The following is a 19189-nucleotide window of genomic DNA, read 5'->3' on the forward strand; positions in this document are numbered from 1 at the left end:
TTCTACATGGGAATACAGTATGACAGTTGCACACTATATCCCTGCAAGGGATAGAAGAGGAACCCTTCTGAAAAAGAGAGAAAATATTACTGAATAACGCCAAAAACTGAGGTAGAATTGGGTCTAGTAACAGACACGTGTCCGCATCCTACTGATACTAAGCTAAACTGATTAATACCAGTCGGTGGGTGTACATTGTTGGGGTTGAGCTAACTTATTTTGTGCATAGATGCAGCAGCATACACCCATGGTTTCCTGTGTCCCCCAATGAAGCAATAGAGAAAAGTTGTATAAAACTGAGATGTATGTGATGCTTTATAAAATCATTGGCGCTTGTCTTGCATATGCCACTGATACAGCTGAGTAACTTGGGCTGTTTCTTTTAGTTACCTTTGTTATAGGCTTCTTGGTGCAGCCTTGCCGTTACTGGATAAAAATCAGTTGCAAATGATACTTCATGGAAACGTCATGTTACGTTATGGGGAACATGTGGTCTCCACCCAGGTAAGAGAGAGCACTCTTTATGTAGAATGCATATGCATGAATATGGCTTATATATCTGGCTATTATAATGTTATCACTCCTCTTTACCAGTGAGCAATTGCGCACAACACGTACACTGAGTGAAATAAGTATTGAACATGTCAACAATTTTGTAATTAAATATATTTCTAAAGGATTGGCATGAAATACTCACCAGATCTCGGTAACAACCCATCCCATCCACACAGGCAAAGAAATTAAACCATAGATGTCCATACATTAAGTTGTGTGTAAAAATGAGAAATGACACAGGGAAAAAGTATTGAGCACGCTTACTGCAATTTAATACTTTGCACAAGCCTTTGTTGGTGATGATAGCTTCAAGACTCCTCCTGTATGGAGAAACTAGTCGCATGCCTTGCTCAGGTGTGATTTTTGGCCCATTCTTCCACATAAACACATTTTACTGTTCTGTAGGCTCTTTCTATGGACTCTGAGCTTTAGTTCCTTCCATAAATGTTCTATTGGATTCAGGTCAGGTGACTGGCTGGGTGATTCTAACAGCTATTTGTTTCTCTAAAACCAGTTGACTGTTTCCTTCGCTGTGTGTTTGGGATCATTGTCTTGTTGAAATGTCCACCCTCATTTCATCTTCATCATCCTGTTAGATGGCAGTAGATTTTTTTTTTTTTTCAAGAATGTCTCTGTACGTTTGTCCATTCATATTCCTTCAATAATATGAAGTTTGCCAGTGCTATATGCTGAAAAACAGCCCCGTATCATGATGTTCCCACCTCCCGACTTCACTCTTGGTATGGTGTTTTTGGGGTGATATGCAGTGCCTTTTGGCCTCCAAACATGTTGTTTATTATGGCATCCAAAGAGTTCAGGTTTGGTCTCATCTGACCAGACTAGAATTCCCCCAGTATTTCTCATGCTTGTGTAAATGTTGAGAAAACTTTAAACGTGCTTGAACATGCTTTTTGTTCAGCAATGGAGTCTTGTGTGGAGAGCTTGCATACAGGCCATGGTGGTTGAGTGCGTTACTTATAGTTTTCTTTGTAACAGTTGTGCCTGCTGATTCCAGGTCTTTCTATAGCTCTCCACAGGTGGTCCTTGGCTCTTGGACAACTCTTCTGATAATTCTTTTCACTCTTCTGACTAAAATCTTATGTGGAGCACCTGGTCGTGGCCGATTTATGGTGAAATAATGTTCTTTCCACCTCTGGATTATGGCCAAAACAGTGCTTACTGGAACCTTCAGTAGTTTAGAAATTCTTTTGTAACCAGTGCCATCAGTATGTTTTGTAACAATAAGGTTCTGACAGACTTGAGACATCTCACTGGTTTTACCCATCATGAGATGTTTCTTGTGTGGCACCTTTGTAATGAGACCTTTTTATAGATCAGATGAACCAGCTGATATATTTTTTCACGAAGTGACAGGATTGCTTTCTAATTACTGATAGATTTCAGCTGGTGTCATGACTTTTCCTTTCCTTTTTAAACCTTTTTCATGTGTTCAATACTTTTCCCTGTCATTTCTCATTTTTACACATAACAATATATGGACATCTATGGTTTGATTTCTTTGCCTGTGTGGATTGGATGGGTTGTTATCAACATCTGATGAGAATTTCATGTCAATAGCACCTTTAGAAATATTTTTACTTTAGGAATTGGTGATGTGTTCAATTATTTCACCTGCTGTATGTACTGAATTACACCCTCCCTTCTAAAGATTACATTTTATATGTTGGGCTTAGATACCCTGTCTCGATGGTGCACTATTCTTGGATGTGTCAGATGCATTCACAATCAGCATACATAACTATTATATCAAGTGACTCACAGGCGACGTCTTTTCTGATTTTTTTTTTTTTTTTTTTTTTTTTTTTATAGACATTTTCATTTCTCATTATCTCCATCCAGTATAGATTGACATAAATCGCCTGCAGAGTTTCTGGGCAAAAAATTTTATATTTCTTAATTTTATTTATTTTAATCACTTCTATAGCACCATTAATTCCACAGCGCTTTAAATACATAATCGGAACTGTCCCCATAGGGAATTTTAGATTGTAAGCCCCGATCAGTATGTCTTTGCAGTGTGGGAGGAAACCGAAGACCCCAGAGGAAACCCATACAAACTCCTTGCAGATGTTGTCTTTGGTGGGTTTTGAACCCAGGACCCCAGCGCTGCAAGGCTACACTGCTAACCACTGAGCCACCGTGCTGCCCTTTGGTGCACTAAACCATAGTTTAGTTCATGCAGTTTCTGCTGAGAAAAGCTCAATAAAGTGTTTTTTGCACAGGTCCCTAATCACCAGATGGAGATAGTGTCCTTTCTTCCTCCCTTTGGCTGTTGGAATGGAATGCAGCTACATTCCATTTTTTTTTTTTTTAAAACTGTGCAGGAATCTTCATTGTATACGTTTTATTTACTGTGGCTTCCTGTGGTAGATAGATGCCTAGGTATCCATTACTGTGGCCATTGTCAGGGGTGTGCTTCTTAAGCACATATACCCAACAGTTATACAAACACACTGTGCACTTAAGTGTAATATTGCTGTACACCCCATACTGTGCTGTGCTGTCCATTGCCTCCAAATACTATATTACTGTATGGGCCATACTGATAGTCTCCCTGAAAATACTAATAACATACCGATAGTGTCTCGCAAAAAGGTTTGCGCTTAACAAATGGTGCCCGCAGAGTGCCCCCAAAAGTATCGGTGCAAGCTAAAATCTTCCCAACACGTAATTAGTAATAATCCTTCGACAAAGTGCCCCAATAGCAATACTGCTTCTCCAATGTGCCCCCATTAGTAAGTTTCCCTCAAAGTACCCCCAATAGTACTTATTCTCTACCAGGGTGCCTACATTATGAGTAGTGCCCCCTCACAGCGGCCTCAATAATACACCAATGCAATGCCCCTAATAGTAGTGATGCAAATAGAGCTTCTGACATTTAAGGTTTTTTTTCTACTCTGTAAAAAAGTTACTTGCCTAACTCTTGTTCCCATATTGAATACAGCAGTGCAGGTAAAAGAGGGTCTTCTGGTCTGCAGCCTGCGTGATGATGTCCTTGTGCCCCTCTCATGGGCTACAGGCCTAAAGTGACTCATGACTTATTAGCGTGAATGTCAAGGCTCTTGTGCCCCTCCGAAGTACTGCCATTACAAATTCTGATAAGAGATGAGGTGAAACCATAGTGTAATGCAAAACACAATGGAATGTGGTTCCAGGATAAGATTTCCCAGTTGACCATCATCCTATTGAGTGAGTTTAATTGAGTATACCTTGTTTTTTTTCCCCCATATATAGCCTGCAGATCGCTTTAAGTTTGCACCAGAGATGGAAACTTACGTTGACGCTTTTTTGGAAAGCTGTGATGATGCCGAGAGGCAATTGACAGTTCTTATTGGCTTCTCCTCACTAACGAACCAAGGGTGCCCAGTGGTGCCCAGCACATGGAAGGTAATGAGACATGTCCAACCAGCTGCTCTGCCGAAATATATAGACTGGCTGAAGAGCATGTTTCTTATGCCAGACATCGATTCCTGCCTGAATTTCACAACCAAGAGGCAGCGGGAAAACCAAGAGCATCCAAACAAGTGAGTGAGGTTTTGTTTTTCTTAGTGAGATATTTAGGCTTTTTTGATCTGATAAAGTTCAGGGGTGTCAAGTACCTTGGCCCGTCATAACACACCCATGAAGTGAAAGATTTGGATGTCGAAGTATTTGACGTAGTGATATTATAGCATTACATTCACACATCCATGATGTACAGACCGGCCTCAGGTCTCCTAACCCAAATTCAGCCGCCTCATTGGCATTTGTGGCGGTGCAGTTTGGGACCGGAAACCCACGGCCAGTCTATGCATCACCGTATTGATTAATCTCTCTTTTCATCCCCTCTTTCCCCAGAAATGACCATTTTGTTTTTAGACTGAGAAAGTGGATTATCCCTCGACTTGTCAGCATCATTGACAACCCCCAGGTGAAGACAGATGAGCAGCTAGTGATGTCCATTGCACGGTAAGTCGATTACATAGATACTACCTTTGTTGTGGATGAGAACATGTCTTGTGCTGTGCTGATTCATATCTTATTTTCTGCAGGTTTATATTATTCCATGCATTTTTTGATGCAAAAAAATCAGTCTCCAAAATTCCAGAAACCGAATCTCGTCTGTCTTTGCCTTTGGATGACAAAACACGGTCCAATGTATCTGATGCCTTTTTTAGGTAAGTGATTTTGTTTTTTTGTTCTCACAATTACCAACCTTTTTGTAACAAAATATTTATATACATGTGTGCCAGCCACACAAAAAGGAAATGTATTGAATCATTAGAAGCCCCTTAAAAGTATGTCAGCTTACGTGGTCTTGCAGCATCTACTACAATGTCTCCAAGGTCAGAAAGCATCGGTTACATTCTTTCTTGGGAGACAGTCTGCCCTCTCCAAAACCCCTCACCCCCTTCATCAGCAGAACATATGTATGGAAGCTTAGGAAATGGAACTTGCTCAGCCTGCTTTTCCTGTAGCTATGAGAAAGCCTGACAAAACAAGACCCTCCTTCTCCCCTCCATCCCATGTGCACAGTCCACAAAAGAGTGATGGCCCATACTTTTTTGTTTTTTCCTTTTGCAATCTGGACTGGATATTTTTTAGAAGTATTAGGAATCTCTGTGCAGTGAGCAATTATTAAATATTAGTTATCTATTAGTAATTCACAGGTTATTCGTCTTTTCCATGAAAGGACATTAAGTTGATGCAGTATGCCTTAAAAGTTGCACAGTTTGTGTTCTCATTCTTTTCCAGCTTGTTGTTGAATCTGAATGGCATGCCTGTGTTGGGAGAAGGTCCTCATGTTGATGCGTTAAAGGAGAAGCATGTGGTTGGTGTTACTGCGGATGGCAGCTTGTGGATTCATTGCATGGTCCGCTACGCTGATATGTTGCTTTCGGAGGGAAAGGTAGTAAAACCTGTTAAACCATTCAGTGAAGAACAAAAAGACGCCTGGGCCCGGTAAGTTGACTGCAGTTAGTTAAATGCTTTGGCCTACAAACAACATTTATCACCTAGCCATTGAACAGGTAATGTATTATCTCTGGCATACCCACCAATTAGGAGAACTGGATCCTGAGTTCCACAAATGGAACTGTGCTCACATTTGCACCACCACTAAATACAGATCTTGGCTATCTCCCAGCAGTGAGACCCCCAGTAATCATACATATATCTTTCCTAGGAACAGGTGGCAATTTTTTGGGGGCAGGGTCCATGATGACCTTACTCGTCATGCATTTATATTGCATAGAGAATGAAAACTAAATAATAGTTTATTCTATGAATCATGGCTTTCTGAAGTTATGTAATAGTTTTCTATCATCCCTTATATTTCGCAAATTTCTTGTGACTTTTTATAGTAAAAAGAACTGTAAAACAAACCTAAAAACCAATACATCCTCATTAGCACTTGTCTGTTGCAAATCCATCTCGTCTAAATATGGCCTTAAAGGGAACCTGCCAGGCAGCTTAAATCACCGCCTGGTTGCACGATTGCAGATTTTCTATACTCTGTAAAACATGCCTGCATTTCAGAGAACATAAACTTTAAAGATCGATGTACACTGGGAGAAACCGATCAGTTTCCTGCAACTGAAATGGGAAAAGTCGGCCAGGGGCTGAGCCAGATTAGTCTAGTCTCCAGCTATGGTCCCTGGCTGGATGTTTAAAGTTTCTGGGCTGCTTGGGCTAACTTTGATAGAATCACTTTTTTTCTGCTGCAGATCTACTAGTTCTCAAAATGCTGAGCTCTGTATAACCCTCACCCACACAACTGACCGCTTTGTGTACACTGTGCATAGACAGAAAGCTGCCAATCAGTGGTGGGGCTGGTGTTCTACAGAGCTCATTTAATATGGAGGATTACCCGGCAGCAGGTTTACTAGTACTCTAGTGATAATCGCCTGCAGATAATGCAGATCAAAACTACAGCAAGCAGCCCAGTAAGTAACACATCACTAGAATCAGGGTCTCTGTCTCTTTATTATGCTCTCAGAGTAAGTGGCAAAACTGGTGACAGATTCCCTTTAACATGAAAAATAGTCTATTGACAAAATGTAATTTTGCAAGGGTAATTTTCTTCATTTGAGGGCATTGTACCATAATCAACATAGGATATGTAATAAATGTACAATTGCTGTTGACCCATCCACTGTGTCATGCATCAGTCACAAGGACAAGGGGTCTCAAAGTCTCTGGTGTGAATGAAACAGTAAATGATGTGTCCTTGTAATGCGCTCACATGGTGCCTCTTGACCATTCAGTGTTGGATAAAGTTTGGGAGTTATATAAATTTAATAGACCTTTTATAGATGATAACTGGTTGAGTCAGTCAAATCCGCAGCAAAAACGCAGGTCTAAAAATATTTGCTGATTTTTGCTGCGTGTTTGACTCATTTGAAGTCACTGGGTCAAAACTCTGCAGAAATGCACAAAGAATTGACCAATTGACCACGGGTCACAGTCATTGGCTGATGAGACTACTCCTCCCATCAGCCTACATCTGCAGTCGCTGATAACAGAGAGTGGGAGTGATCACCTGGCACCTGTGCTGACAGTAAAGAAAAAAAAAAAAGTTGAAATAAATATTGAAATAAAAAACACATTACACTCACCTACACCAGATCCCTGAAGCTATTGTCCCCTGTCAAAAATAAAAATAAACCACCATATCCCTCACCTGTTCGCCATAATCCTTAAGTGTCCCGTGGCGATCGGATCATTTGTAGAACAGTCACATCGGTAGATGTGACTGTTCTACCCGGTAGCCGGCGATACACTGACAGGAGCGTGATGGCTCCTGCAGTATATAGCGCTGAACTGCAGTGAGAGAGGTCACGCAAGTTCATCAGCTGATGAGCTCTGGTGATCCCACTTATGGCACCGCCATAAGTGAGGTCACCGGGACTTGTCAGCTGATGAACTCCTGTGACCTCTCTGTAGCTCAGCGCTACACAGACACAAGAGCATTTACACTCCTGTGTCAGCATCCGCCTGCTGTCCTGTAGAGCAGTCACATCTGCTGATGTGACTGTTCTACAACTGAGATCATCGTCGGACAGTATGGATTGTCATCACGTCGGACAGGTGGAGGATATAGTTTTATAATTTTCTGTTCTTTTTACAGCGGACTATAGCTTCAGTTGATTCGATGTTAGGTGAGTATACTGTGGTTTTTTATTTTTAAATATGTAAAAAACGGTGTGGACTTTTATTTAAAAAAAAATAATTTTATTTTTGCTGTGCCTTTTATTTATAAACTTTTACTATAGGGTTAGTAATGGGGGCGTCTTATAGATGCCTCTCCATTACTAACCTGTGCTTCATGTCAGCTGCCAATACAAAGCTGACATGAACCCCAACCTTATTACCCCACTTGCCACCGCAGTAGGGTTAGTGGGAATAGTGAGGCTAAGCGCCAGAATTGGCGCGTCTTATTGATGCGCCATTTCTGGGGCGGCTGAGGGCTGATTTTTACTAGCCTCTGACTCTGCCAGGATCCATGGTGCCTTCCCTGGCTATTAATATCAGCCTGCAGCTGTCTGGTTAGCCTTTGCTGGTTAGATTTTATAGGGGGACCCTACCTCAAATCTTTTTTTTTTCTGGGGACCCCCTGTAATCTAGCCTGTAAGAGTACATGCCCATGATCAGGAGTAGCAGCATTTAGGACGCAGCTCACCTGCGGTGCGTCCAAAACGCTGCATTCTACAGTACAAGCGCAGTGGATGTGATTTATAGAATTCCCACGCCCACCGTGCTAATTTTTGACGGTGTAAACTCACTCGCGGTACGAGTTTGAGCCGCAGCATGTCAATTTCTGTAGCAGAGACACTAGTCTCCGCTGTAGATTTTGACCGAATGAAATGTCATTACATGCGGTGGATCCGCGTGTACTGACAAAACAAGTGCGGCATTAGAACGCAGCGTCCAAAGTGCTGCTGGTTCCTGATCCTGGGGACGTACCCTAAAGGCTAACCAAACTGCTGTGAGCTGTTAATAGCCAGGGAACATGTTGGCCTAATGGCCCCATCCTGGGCTAAAAATAGCTGACCCAGAAATGCATTTCATATTTTAAGTGCCAATTTTGACACTTAGCCCAGGCTCTTCCTGATGCCCTGGTGCAGTTGCATAGGGGTAATGGGATTAGGTGCTTCTGACACCAAGCCTTAGGTTAATAATGAAGAGGTGTCAGCCAGACACCCTCATTACTAAACCTGTAAGTAAAGAGTTAAATAAACACACACACTAAGAATAAAACAGACACAATCTTTAATCTTTTAAATTAACCCAATATACTCACCCCAGGTCCAACGGTAATCAAAGGGTTAAATCGATGTCACACTTTTCTTTTTTTTCATATATCATTATTTAGCTCCATTTAGTATCCATTTATGCTTAAAACATACAACTGCGTCCTTCACCTCTCAAAACAAACCTACTTCAACACCCTCATCACCTCACTATCCAATAATCCTCAACGACTGACACTTTTCACTCTCTCTTCAATCAAACCGTACAGGCCCCGACCACCGACCTCAGTGCTGATGATCTGGCCAATTATTTCAAAGAAAAAAATTTACCATATCCAACATGAAATTTTCTCCCAATTTGCTAATGTTATGCATTCTCTCTCCTCCTGCATTGCATCTTGCTCACTTTCTGACTTCAAACCAGTCACGCAAGAAGTGACCAGGCTCCTTGCATCTTATCGCCCTACTACCTGCATCAGTGACCCTATTCCCTCACATCTACTCCAGTCCCTTTCCTCTGCTGTCACCACTCTCCTAACTAAAATATTTAATCTCCTCTTCTCATCTGGTATTTTTCCCTCCTCATTTAAACACGCTAGCATACATCCATTACTTAAAAAAACATCCCTCAACCAGAAATGCATTGCTAAATGCAGACCTGTCTCCAATAGTGATGACCGAGCATGTATTGTTAACCCTTTCGGCGAGCACGCTCGGGTGCTGAGTATTTGCGGCGTGCTTGAATGTTATGTTTGAGTCACTCCTGTGTGCATGATTTGCGACTGTTTGACAGCTTTAATACATGTGAGGAATGCCAAACAGGAATTCCTCAAAGCTAACATTCGAGCACACCGAAGATACTTGAGAAAACACATGCTCTCTCATCACTAGTCTCCAATCTTCCCTTTTTAAACTTCTGGAATGCTTAGTCCACTCCCCACTCCCCGTCTAATCCACTATCTCTCAGACAACTCTCTTCTTGACCCTTTACAATCTGGTTTCCAATCTTTACTTCTACTGAACCTGCCCTTACTACTTTCCCCTCTCCAATCCGTCTTGAATGCAGCCGCCAGGATCATATTCCTCACCAACTATTATACTGATGCCTCTTCTCTGTGCCAGTCATTGCACTGGTTGCCCATCCGATACAGAGTTAAATATAAATTTATCACTCACCCACAAAGCGCTCCATGGTTCAGCACCACCTTACATCTCCTCCCACATCTCTACCACCCTACCCTTGCTGTCCGTTTTGCTAATGACTTAAAACTAAAATCCTCATTAATCTGAACCACTCCCGTCTCCAAGACTTCTCGCATGCTGCCTCAATTCGTTGGAATGCACTACCCAGGATAATTTGATAGATTGTGTGCAGAGCCCTCGCTCCTTTTGATATGAGTTATGCTTACTCTTTAACCCCTTAAGCCCCGCGGGTGGTTTGCACGTTAATGACAATTCTGACCACTGTCACTTTATGAGGTAATTACTCTGGAACGCTTCAACGGATCCCCCTGATTCTGAGATTGTTTGTTCGTGACATATTGTACTTCATGATTGTGGAAAAATTTCTTCGATATCACTTGCGTTTATTTGTGAAAAAAATGTAAATTTGGCGAAAATTTTGAAAATTTTGCAATTTTCAAAATTTGAATTTTTAAGCCCTGAAATCAGAGCGATATGTCACACAAAAGAGTTAATAAATAACATTTCCCACATATCTACTTTACATCAGCACAATTTTGGAACCAAATTTTTTTTTGTTAGGGAGCTATCAGGGTTAAAAGTTGACCAGCGATTTCTCATTTTTCCAACAAAATTTACAAAACCATTTTTTTTTAGGGACCACATCACATTTGAAGTCACTTGGAGAGGTCTTTTTGACAGAAAATACCCAAAAGTGACACCATTCTAAAAACTGCACCCCTCAAGGTGCTCAAAACCACATTCAAGAACTTTATTAACCCTTCAGGTGCTTCACAGGAATTTTTTGAATGTGGAAGAAAAAAATGAACATTTAACTTTTTTCACAAAAATGTTACTTTAGACCCAATTTTTTTTTATTTTCACAGGGGTAACAAGAAAAATGGACCCCAAAATTAGTTGTGCAATTTCCCCTGGGCACGCAGATACCCAATATTTGGGGAAAAAACACTGTTTGGGCGCACGGCAGGGCTCGGAAGGGAAGGAGCGCCATTTGACTTTTTTATTATAAAATTTGCTTGAATAATTAGCGGACGCCATGTTGTGTTTGGAGAGCCCCTGTGTGCCCAAACTTTGGAGCTCCCCCACAAGTGACCCCATTTTGGAAACTAGACCCCCCCAAGGCACCTTTATAGATGCATAGTGAGCACTTGGAACCCCCAGGTGCTTCACAAATTGATTCGTAAAAATGAAAAAGTGAAAAAAAAAAAAAACACTTTTTCATTTTTACGAATCAATTTGTGAAGCACCTGGGGGTTCCAAGTGCTCACTATGCATCTAGATAGGTGCATTGGGGGGTCTAGTTTCCAAAATGGGGTCACTTGTGGGGGAGCTCCAATGTTTGGGCACACAGGGGCTCTCCAAATCAACATGGCGTCCGCTAACAATTTAAGCCGATTTTCCATTCAATTTGTTAGCGGACACCATGTCGCGTTTGGAGAGCCCGTGATGTGCCTAAACAGTGGAGCTCCCCCACAAGTGTCCCCATTTTGGAAACTATACCCCTCAAGGATTTTATTAAGGTGTATAGTGAACATTTTGAACCCAGAGGTACGGCACAGAATTTGTTTACATTAGGTCATCATATTGAATAAGTTGTCAATATTCTTGAGCGCAAGTGCTCGCTACTTGAGTTTGCATCGGGTACTCAGGTATGCACCATGTACAGCGTGTGCTCGAGGGACATGCTCGAGTCCCTGCTCCGCATGTTTCACGGTTATTAGACACCCAAAAAAAAACATGCGGGGATCGCTCGTGCATGGCAGGCAATCCCCGTAAAGTTTTTTTGGCCGCGAAGCATATGGGGCAGAGACTCGAGCATGTCACTCAAATACCCACGATACTCAATGCATACCAGAGCACCCGATGCAAACTCAAGTAGCGAGCACTTGCTCTCAACACTAGTCGCCATATCGTCATCTTTGTTTCTTACTTTTGAAAAAAATCCCAAGCACAACCCTAGCCCCAGCACAACCCTAGCCCCAGCCCTAACCCTAGCCCAATCCTAACCCAAGAGTTTATTTTTGACGCCGTTCCTTGTGCGGTATAAGTGATTAGACGACTTTATTCTTCAGGTCGGTGTGATTACAGCAATGCCAGAATCATATGGGGTTTTTATGACTGACAGCTGTCACACACTAAAAGACGCATTTTTTGTAAAATCTAGTTTTTGCATCGCCATATTTTGAGAGCTATAATTTTTCCAGATTTTGGCACAGTCATGTGACGGCTCGTTTTTTGCGGGATGAGTTGACGTTGTTATTGGTGCCATTTTCAGGCACGTGACATTTTTTGATCGCTTTCTATTCCGATTTTTGGGAGGCAGAATAAACAAAAACCAACAATTCAGGAATTGTTTTTTTTTTTATTATTCTGTTCCGCGTGTGGTAAAATTGATGAGGTAGCTTTATTCTTCGGGTCAGTACGTTTACAGCGGTACCACATTTGTATCATTTTTCTATGTTTTGGCGCTTATACACAATAAAAGCTATTTTATAGAAAAAAATATTTTTTAGCATCGCTTTATTCTGAGAGCTATAACTTTTTTATTTTTCGGCTGATGGAGCTGTGTGGCGGCTTGTTTTTTGCGGGACGAGATGACGTTTTCAGCGGTATCATTTTTATTTATATGCGTCTTTTTGATCGCGTGTTATTCCACTTTTTGTTTGGCGGTATGGTGATAAAGCATTGTTTTTTGCTTCGTTTTTTTTTTTTTTTTTACCGTGTTCACTGAAGGGGTTAACTAGTGGGACAGTTTTATAGGTCAGGTTGTCCCGGACGCGGCAATACCAAATATGTGTACTTTTATTGTTTTTTTGTTTTTTTTTATAATATTTATTGATGGGTACATTATATTTTAATTTTTGGTGTATTTTTTTTTTTTTTTATAATTTTGCACATTTTTTTTTTTCCGCTTTCACACAGTTTATACACTTTATTACTTTGTCCCACTCTGGGACTTTCACTTTTTTTTTTCTGATCGCCTGCATGGCACAGGAATGAAGCACCATCCCTATGCCATGAAGGCTGTCAGAAGTGCACAGTGTGAAGATTGCTTGGAGATGCACTGCGCATGCCCAAGCAATCTTCCTGCTCTCTGGTGACCCGGATGTTGTCATGACGACATCGGGTCGTCATGGCAACACCCGGGAAGCCTTTGCAGACTGCGCTGGAAGCCGGAAGAGGAGGTGAGTATCGCCGATCACCTCCCCTTGCCCCCGCAATGCCGCGATCGACTTCGATCGCAGCATCGCGGGAGTTAATGTGCTGGGAGCGGTGCAGGACCGCTCCCTGCACATTGTCACAGCTGACACCCGGCGACGATCGCGCCCGCACAGCCTGTGTGCGCGCGCGATCGCCATGACGTACTAATACGGGTCTGGCTGTTAAGTCCCAGGGCACAGACGCGTATTAGTACGTCAGATGTTATTAAGGGGTTAAAGTTTTTATGGTCTGTACAACCCCCCCCCCCCCCTAAAATTGTAAAGTGCTGCGGAATATGTTGGCGCTATAAAAATTATTATTAAAAATCATTCATTGCTGTACAAAAATGCTTCAAAAACCGCACATTTTTTCTGCAGCGTTTTAGCTGCCAAGAGATGCAGAAACGTTACTGAAATTTCTGCAATCAAGTACTTTAACGTGTGCACATAGTGTCTCACAACATTGCATTTCATGCAATTGAATGTATTCCTCAGGGCTGCAAATGTGGCTTTATTATAAATGGAACAGTCTCTCTAAAAAGTCTGTGTGCAGCATTCGGCTGTTTGCTTTCACAAGGTATCGATATACTTTCCTAATCCCAAGCATACTCTGATCCCAAACCACTGTGGTTACAACAAATGGATAAATGTTTTTCTGCTTGTGCACTGTAGAGTTTACTGGTTGCACGGTTTCTACACAAGGATTAATTACAAGAATTTATTTTTAAGAATGATACAGCAAGTAGAAGCTCTTCAGAAGAAAGCCAAGAAGTCGAGTAGTATGGAGCTGTCGTCCTATCAGCAGCTGCTATTACTCGTTGGAATTCATCTTTTGAAGGTAAAAGTTTTAAACATGTACTGTATATATATCTTACACCAATTTACTGAATGGATCATGTAGCTTCCTGGGATGTTAGGTTAATTCATCCTTTGTAATTGAAGTTCTTTATTCTTATTTCCCCATAATTGTACCTTTTTGCTGTAGGTCAAGAGTGACAATTCTGGGCTAGTCACAAATGTAAAAGTTTTTAACTTCTACATAGTAATTTGTGGCATATTTCTGAAATAGATGATAAATGTATGACCGGTGTTAGCGTCAGGCTGACCCATTAGTCAATGCCACTTAGCTTTTCGTTATCAGTTACAGTGCAGATTCATTGATGGCGTACTTTTAAGGATAGGTTAAGTTCTCTATATGACTGTGTTTTTAGTTTAATTTGGGTTTTGTGACAGGCTCCCCTTAAGTGTAAGAATCATCTGCTTGTCATTTCTATGAGCATTTATTAACTTATTGATCTAATTATTCTCTTTGGAAACAATTCTGACCATATCTTAATATTCCTCTTCTTTCTTAAACTGATTTTCTGTTATTTATTTAGACTGCTGATGAGAGTGTGGAATTGTTAAATGATATCCACAACTGTCTGGAAAAAGCGCTGAGCAAAAAATCCAAGAAAAAAGGTTTGTTGAGCATTAAAATAGGTGCACATATAAATTAAGGACTGTCTGTAACAAAATTATAATTCTTATAATATGCAAGGACTGAGAGCTGTCATGGACTATGTAATATATACCTGTAAGCCATTATTAAAGGGGACCTGTCATCAGAAGCATGCTGCCCAAGCAGGCAGTGTGAATCTGGCTCTTGGTCTACCATTACAGCTAGGTATGTGTTTTGGCAGTCTGATGTGGTCGCTGGGCGGCTTCTCTCTGCTATGAATCCTTTGGCTGACAGGTCTCTCCCTTTTGTGTGTATATATAGACTTTTTGGAGTAAATTTTGACACTTATGATGATCATCAGATTGATTAATCCAGCAATACATTGTGTGTTTCATGAATCCAAAATGTTATGACAGACATACAGTGACAGAGTATTTGAATACACCACCAATGTTTCGGTTCTCCCGAACCTTGATTATGGGGGTTTTCTACAAAGACATAAAAATGTATCTATGCAGGAAACCAGATGTAGCATACACCAATCAATATGGAATTGAAAGCATGTCAGAATGAAATAAGACAAAAATCATATCTGAGGAACTCTTGCCAATAATCACATCAAAAGATATTACATAAAACACATACATAAAAGTCATATTAAAGCAACAACACAAAGGCACAGTGAGGTACCCAGGGGAATCCTTTGATTAGGCTCTTCTTCTTGTCCTTGTTATTGGAGGACACAAATGATGACCTTGCCACTGGGAGGTAGAAACTAGGAAAAACACTGATAGCGCCACCTGCTTATACTCCTCCTGCCGAGACTGAGTATGTCCCCCTTTTATAACCCATGTTAAGAGGGCGAAGAGGGATTCCTAAATCCACTGCCGTCTGCCCTTTCTCCAAAAATATAAGCGGGCACATAAAACGTATATAAAAATAATCAGTCCCATTAAAGCAGAAAAAGCTAGTTCCAAGTTAGATCAGATAGACTCTATGGTATATTTTGCAGCTTACCGGTTGCTACAATAGATATAAAAAGTCTACACACCCCTGTTTGATAACTTTCAACCAAATATTTAGTCAGGAGAAGATTAAAAAAAAAATGTTTCCAAAGCATTAGCTATAACATGAAGCACTGTTGAAGACTGTTATCAAAAAGTGGTTTAAATTTGACACAACAGTAACATTACCTGGAACAGAATGTCCCACAAAAATAGATTAAAAGACAGATGATGAAATGAATGAAAATAGATGAAAAGATAGAAAGAAAACCGACGTGGGGGGCTGCCAAGAGGCCTACAGCAACATTTAAAGGAGCTGCAAGAATTTATGGAAAAGTACTAGTTCTGTACTGCTTGTGACAACAATCTTCCATATTCTTCATATGTCTGGCCTGTGGGGTACGGTGAAATGACTGAAGCCTTTTGTTACAAAGAAAAACATCCAAAACATACATAAAGTCTGCCAAAAGCATGTGGGAAAACATGTTATGATCTGATAAAATAAAAGTGGCTTTACCTGAAGATGATCAGAGTTTTGGAATGGCACAGCCAGAGCCCATACCTGAATCGAATTGAAAACCTGTGGGTGACCTGAAGATGGCTGTACATAGGACATGAACTCTAAATCTGACAGATTTGGAGCGCTACTGCAAGAAAAAGTGGGCAAAGATTAACAATTCTAGATGTGCCATGCTGAAAGACTCCTACCCAAAAAGACTGACTGCTGTCATAAATTAAAAGGGTACTTTAACAAAGTATTAATTTAAGGGTGTGCATGTTTATGCAACGACATTAATTTAGGGTTTTATTTTTCTTTTTCCACCCGAAAAAGATTTCAGCCCCCCCCCCCCCTTTCTCAATTGAATTGTGCAGAATATGGTGACATTAAAGCCATTTTAACAGGAGTGTGTAGACTTTTCATATCCACTGTATATGGTTAATAACCAGGGTGAATATCTGCACATACACATAATGTAACTTTTGCTGGGCTAATATGGAATCCAGTTTTAATGGGTAAAGTGCTTAAATGCGAGGAGAAAAGGTAACAAAGAAAACAAAACATATGTTACAAAAGAACAAAGAAAAGAGGAGAAAATATAGGTAAGCAATGGTTATATTTCGGGAATTCCTCCGCTCTTCCACCTCCACTTCTCTATCTTTAGCTTGGAGTGGTGACCATAATTAAACATAGGGAGGTACCTGTCGGCCAACTCGATCCGGATGGGGAGAAGCCACCCAGGGACCAAATTGGATGACTAGTCTGCCAAAAAAGTGGCTGCAATTACATGGACAGCGTCTGATTGATGAATCTGATGACTGGTTCCCTTTACTCATCATTTGAAACACGACCTATTTTATTACAAGTAGGTTAAATTGAGCTCTTTCTGTAGATTCTTATTAGATATGCCAAGCGACACTATAGTGCATTGACATGGATGTGGGCTTTATACCACCTTATAACTAACCAGTATGTCTATATGTGAATGTTTTATAATACTGCCATAATGTAATAGTGTGAAAAGCTTTCCACTTGCCAGAACCTAAAACTTTTTATCCGTACCTTTTTGTCAGCTTCAGATGAACCAGAATGGGTGGAGGTGATGGTTGAAATTCTTCTGTCGCTCTTCTCTCAACCAAGCAGACTGTTCCGAGTGGTCTCTAGGAACGTCTTTAAGAAGATTTGTCCACACTTGACCAAGGATGCCCTTCAACTGATCCTGAATGTACGTATTGTCTGCGTGGCCTACATTGGAAATTAGAGGGGTTGGCTACCGCATCTTTATATTACTATGATTTCATGGCGTGTTCTAATATATATACTGTATTTTTTTGATTATAAGACAACCCCCCCCCCCCTCCCCTAAATTTGGGGGGAGTTGGGTCACACTTTATAATCCAAATGTATCTTACTGGGAGGGAGGAGACTGCAGTGGAGCGCGGTCCCAGGAGGCAGTTGTGCTTCTGCAGGAAGCTGGCGGTGGCAGGATTGGGGTGATGCTGCGGGCCTCGGGCTGGAAGGAGGAGGTGCGAGGCTGCGGCGGGCTCTGGACTTTCAGAAAATGTCAGGAGTTCCCGCACTTCCCATCCTTTTCACTGCTGTGGACTTCAGGGAAAATGGCCCGGCTCCCTGCAGCAGCGCCCTACCTCCTGGGACCCTGTCGTATTCCCACCCCCTGCTAAGCTACTGTAAAAGTGGAGTATAAGATTCACCACCATTTTATTAAAAGTTTTTTTTCTACTTTTCCTCCCCGAAATTTCGGGTGCGTCTTATAATCTGCAAAATACGGTAGTATTTTTTGTTCTCCACCACGGTTTGCTCCCAGTGAAACCTTCCTCACAGACAGCAGCGCTATTCTGTTCATGAAAGGGCTGTTGGAGGATCATTTAACCAATCCTGCCCATCAGCCTCTTCCAATTGTAAAACAGCTTTCCTATGTGAATTGTTCTTCTGTTGGACGAGGCAGAAGGACAGGTCTGGTTACATAATCCTCCACCAGCAGCACATTTTGTGTGCATAACTCGATGTCCTATCTGTGAATAAGGCTGCACTAAACTGTAGGAGGAGAACCTGTAATACTTACTGTATATAATTTACTAAGGGCCACAAAATCCTGTCCAATACATTAGCTGAACAAAAAATAAAGTGAGCAGCGACTTTAGTAATAGTTGCAAATGTAGCTTCCCTACCATGAGACCTCTCGGTGGGGAACTACACTGTCCTAGTCCACCATCAATGTATTACAAGGACAACTGTTGATCCGAGTGTCATTTTAATATGTCGGGAATCTGGTTTTGCGGATCACCTGATTGCAACAGTCGCCTTCATTTTAGAGGCATTGTATGTGAAGAGACCACCTATGCAGAAGTACATGCGATAACATGCATGGATTATCATGCTAATTTTCCGGTCATGCAGTGTCCTAAAATGTTCATTTCTCCATTGTCATATCATTTTTCAGGTTTTTGACCCAGAAGAAGAGCAGAGTGAGGAAAGTGCAATTGTGATAACAGACGATAAGGCTCAGAAGAACGCTCCTGAAGATCAGGTGGAGTTTTCTTTATTTCTCTAATTTACCTTTTTGAAATATCAGTATCGGCTGATTATGTTGCTTTACCTAGTTCTGTGAATAACTCTGTTAAGTGAAAACAGGTTATATGGAGGAATTTGCTTAACAAATCAATATCTATCTATCTATCTATCTATCTTTATTGGGATAGAAAATGGAATCGCTTCACAATGAAGTGCGCTTCTTAACTACAATGTTTCTATATATCGTATAAGGAAGAAGAGAGCATGTCTGAGGACAGTACGGACGAGGAAGATGCTGATGAAGATGAAGGAAAAGAAAGTGGTGGTGATGATGATGATGAGTCGGTGGATGAAGATGTAAATGAGCTGTTCCGTAAACAGCTGGTGTTAGTCTTACAAGGTGGCAAAGCTGCGGTAAATGATCCATTTTCTAGGTTTATTATCTAGTGCGCCATCGATTTTAAAGGTTGGAGATGAAGGCAGTTCTAATGTGCAGTGAATAA

General features: G+C 41.2%; 1 protein-coding gene across 1 annotated transcript in view; it reads left to right on the forward strand.

The window, feature by feature from the left end:
• Positions 1-19189, forward strand: part of MYBBP1A (MYB binding protein 1a) — a 75945-nt gene that overhangs the window by 23944 nt on the left and 32812 nt on the right. The window contains exons 8-17 of the mRNA XM_073665185.1: positions 387-504; positions 3811-4100; positions 4414-4524; positions 4608-4733; positions 5311-5517; positions 13940-14048; positions 14590-14671; positions 17228-17379; positions 18616-18702; positions 18939-19100. Of these exons, the coding sequence (XP_073521286.1) occupies positions 387-504; positions 3811-4100; positions 4414-4524; positions 4608-4733; positions 5311-5517; positions 13940-14048; positions 14590-14671; positions 17228-17379; positions 18616-18702; positions 18939-19100 (1444 nt within the window). The remainder of the gene's footprint in view (positions 1-386; positions 505-3810; positions 4101-4413; positions 4525-4607; positions 4734-5310; positions 5518-13939; positions 14049-14589; positions 14672-17227; positions 17380-18615; positions 18703-18938; positions 19101-19189) is intronic.

This window comes from Phyllobates terribilis, unplaced genomic scaffold (assembly GCF_046119375.1).
Source record: "Phyllobates terribilis strain yellow unplaced genomic scaffold, ASM4611937v1 Scaffold_2__4_contigs__length_985480577, whole genome shotgun sequence".
Classification (NCBI taxonomy): domain Eukaryota; kingdom Metazoa; phylum Chordata; class Amphibia; order Anura; family Dendrobatidae; genus Phyllobates; species Phyllobates terribilis.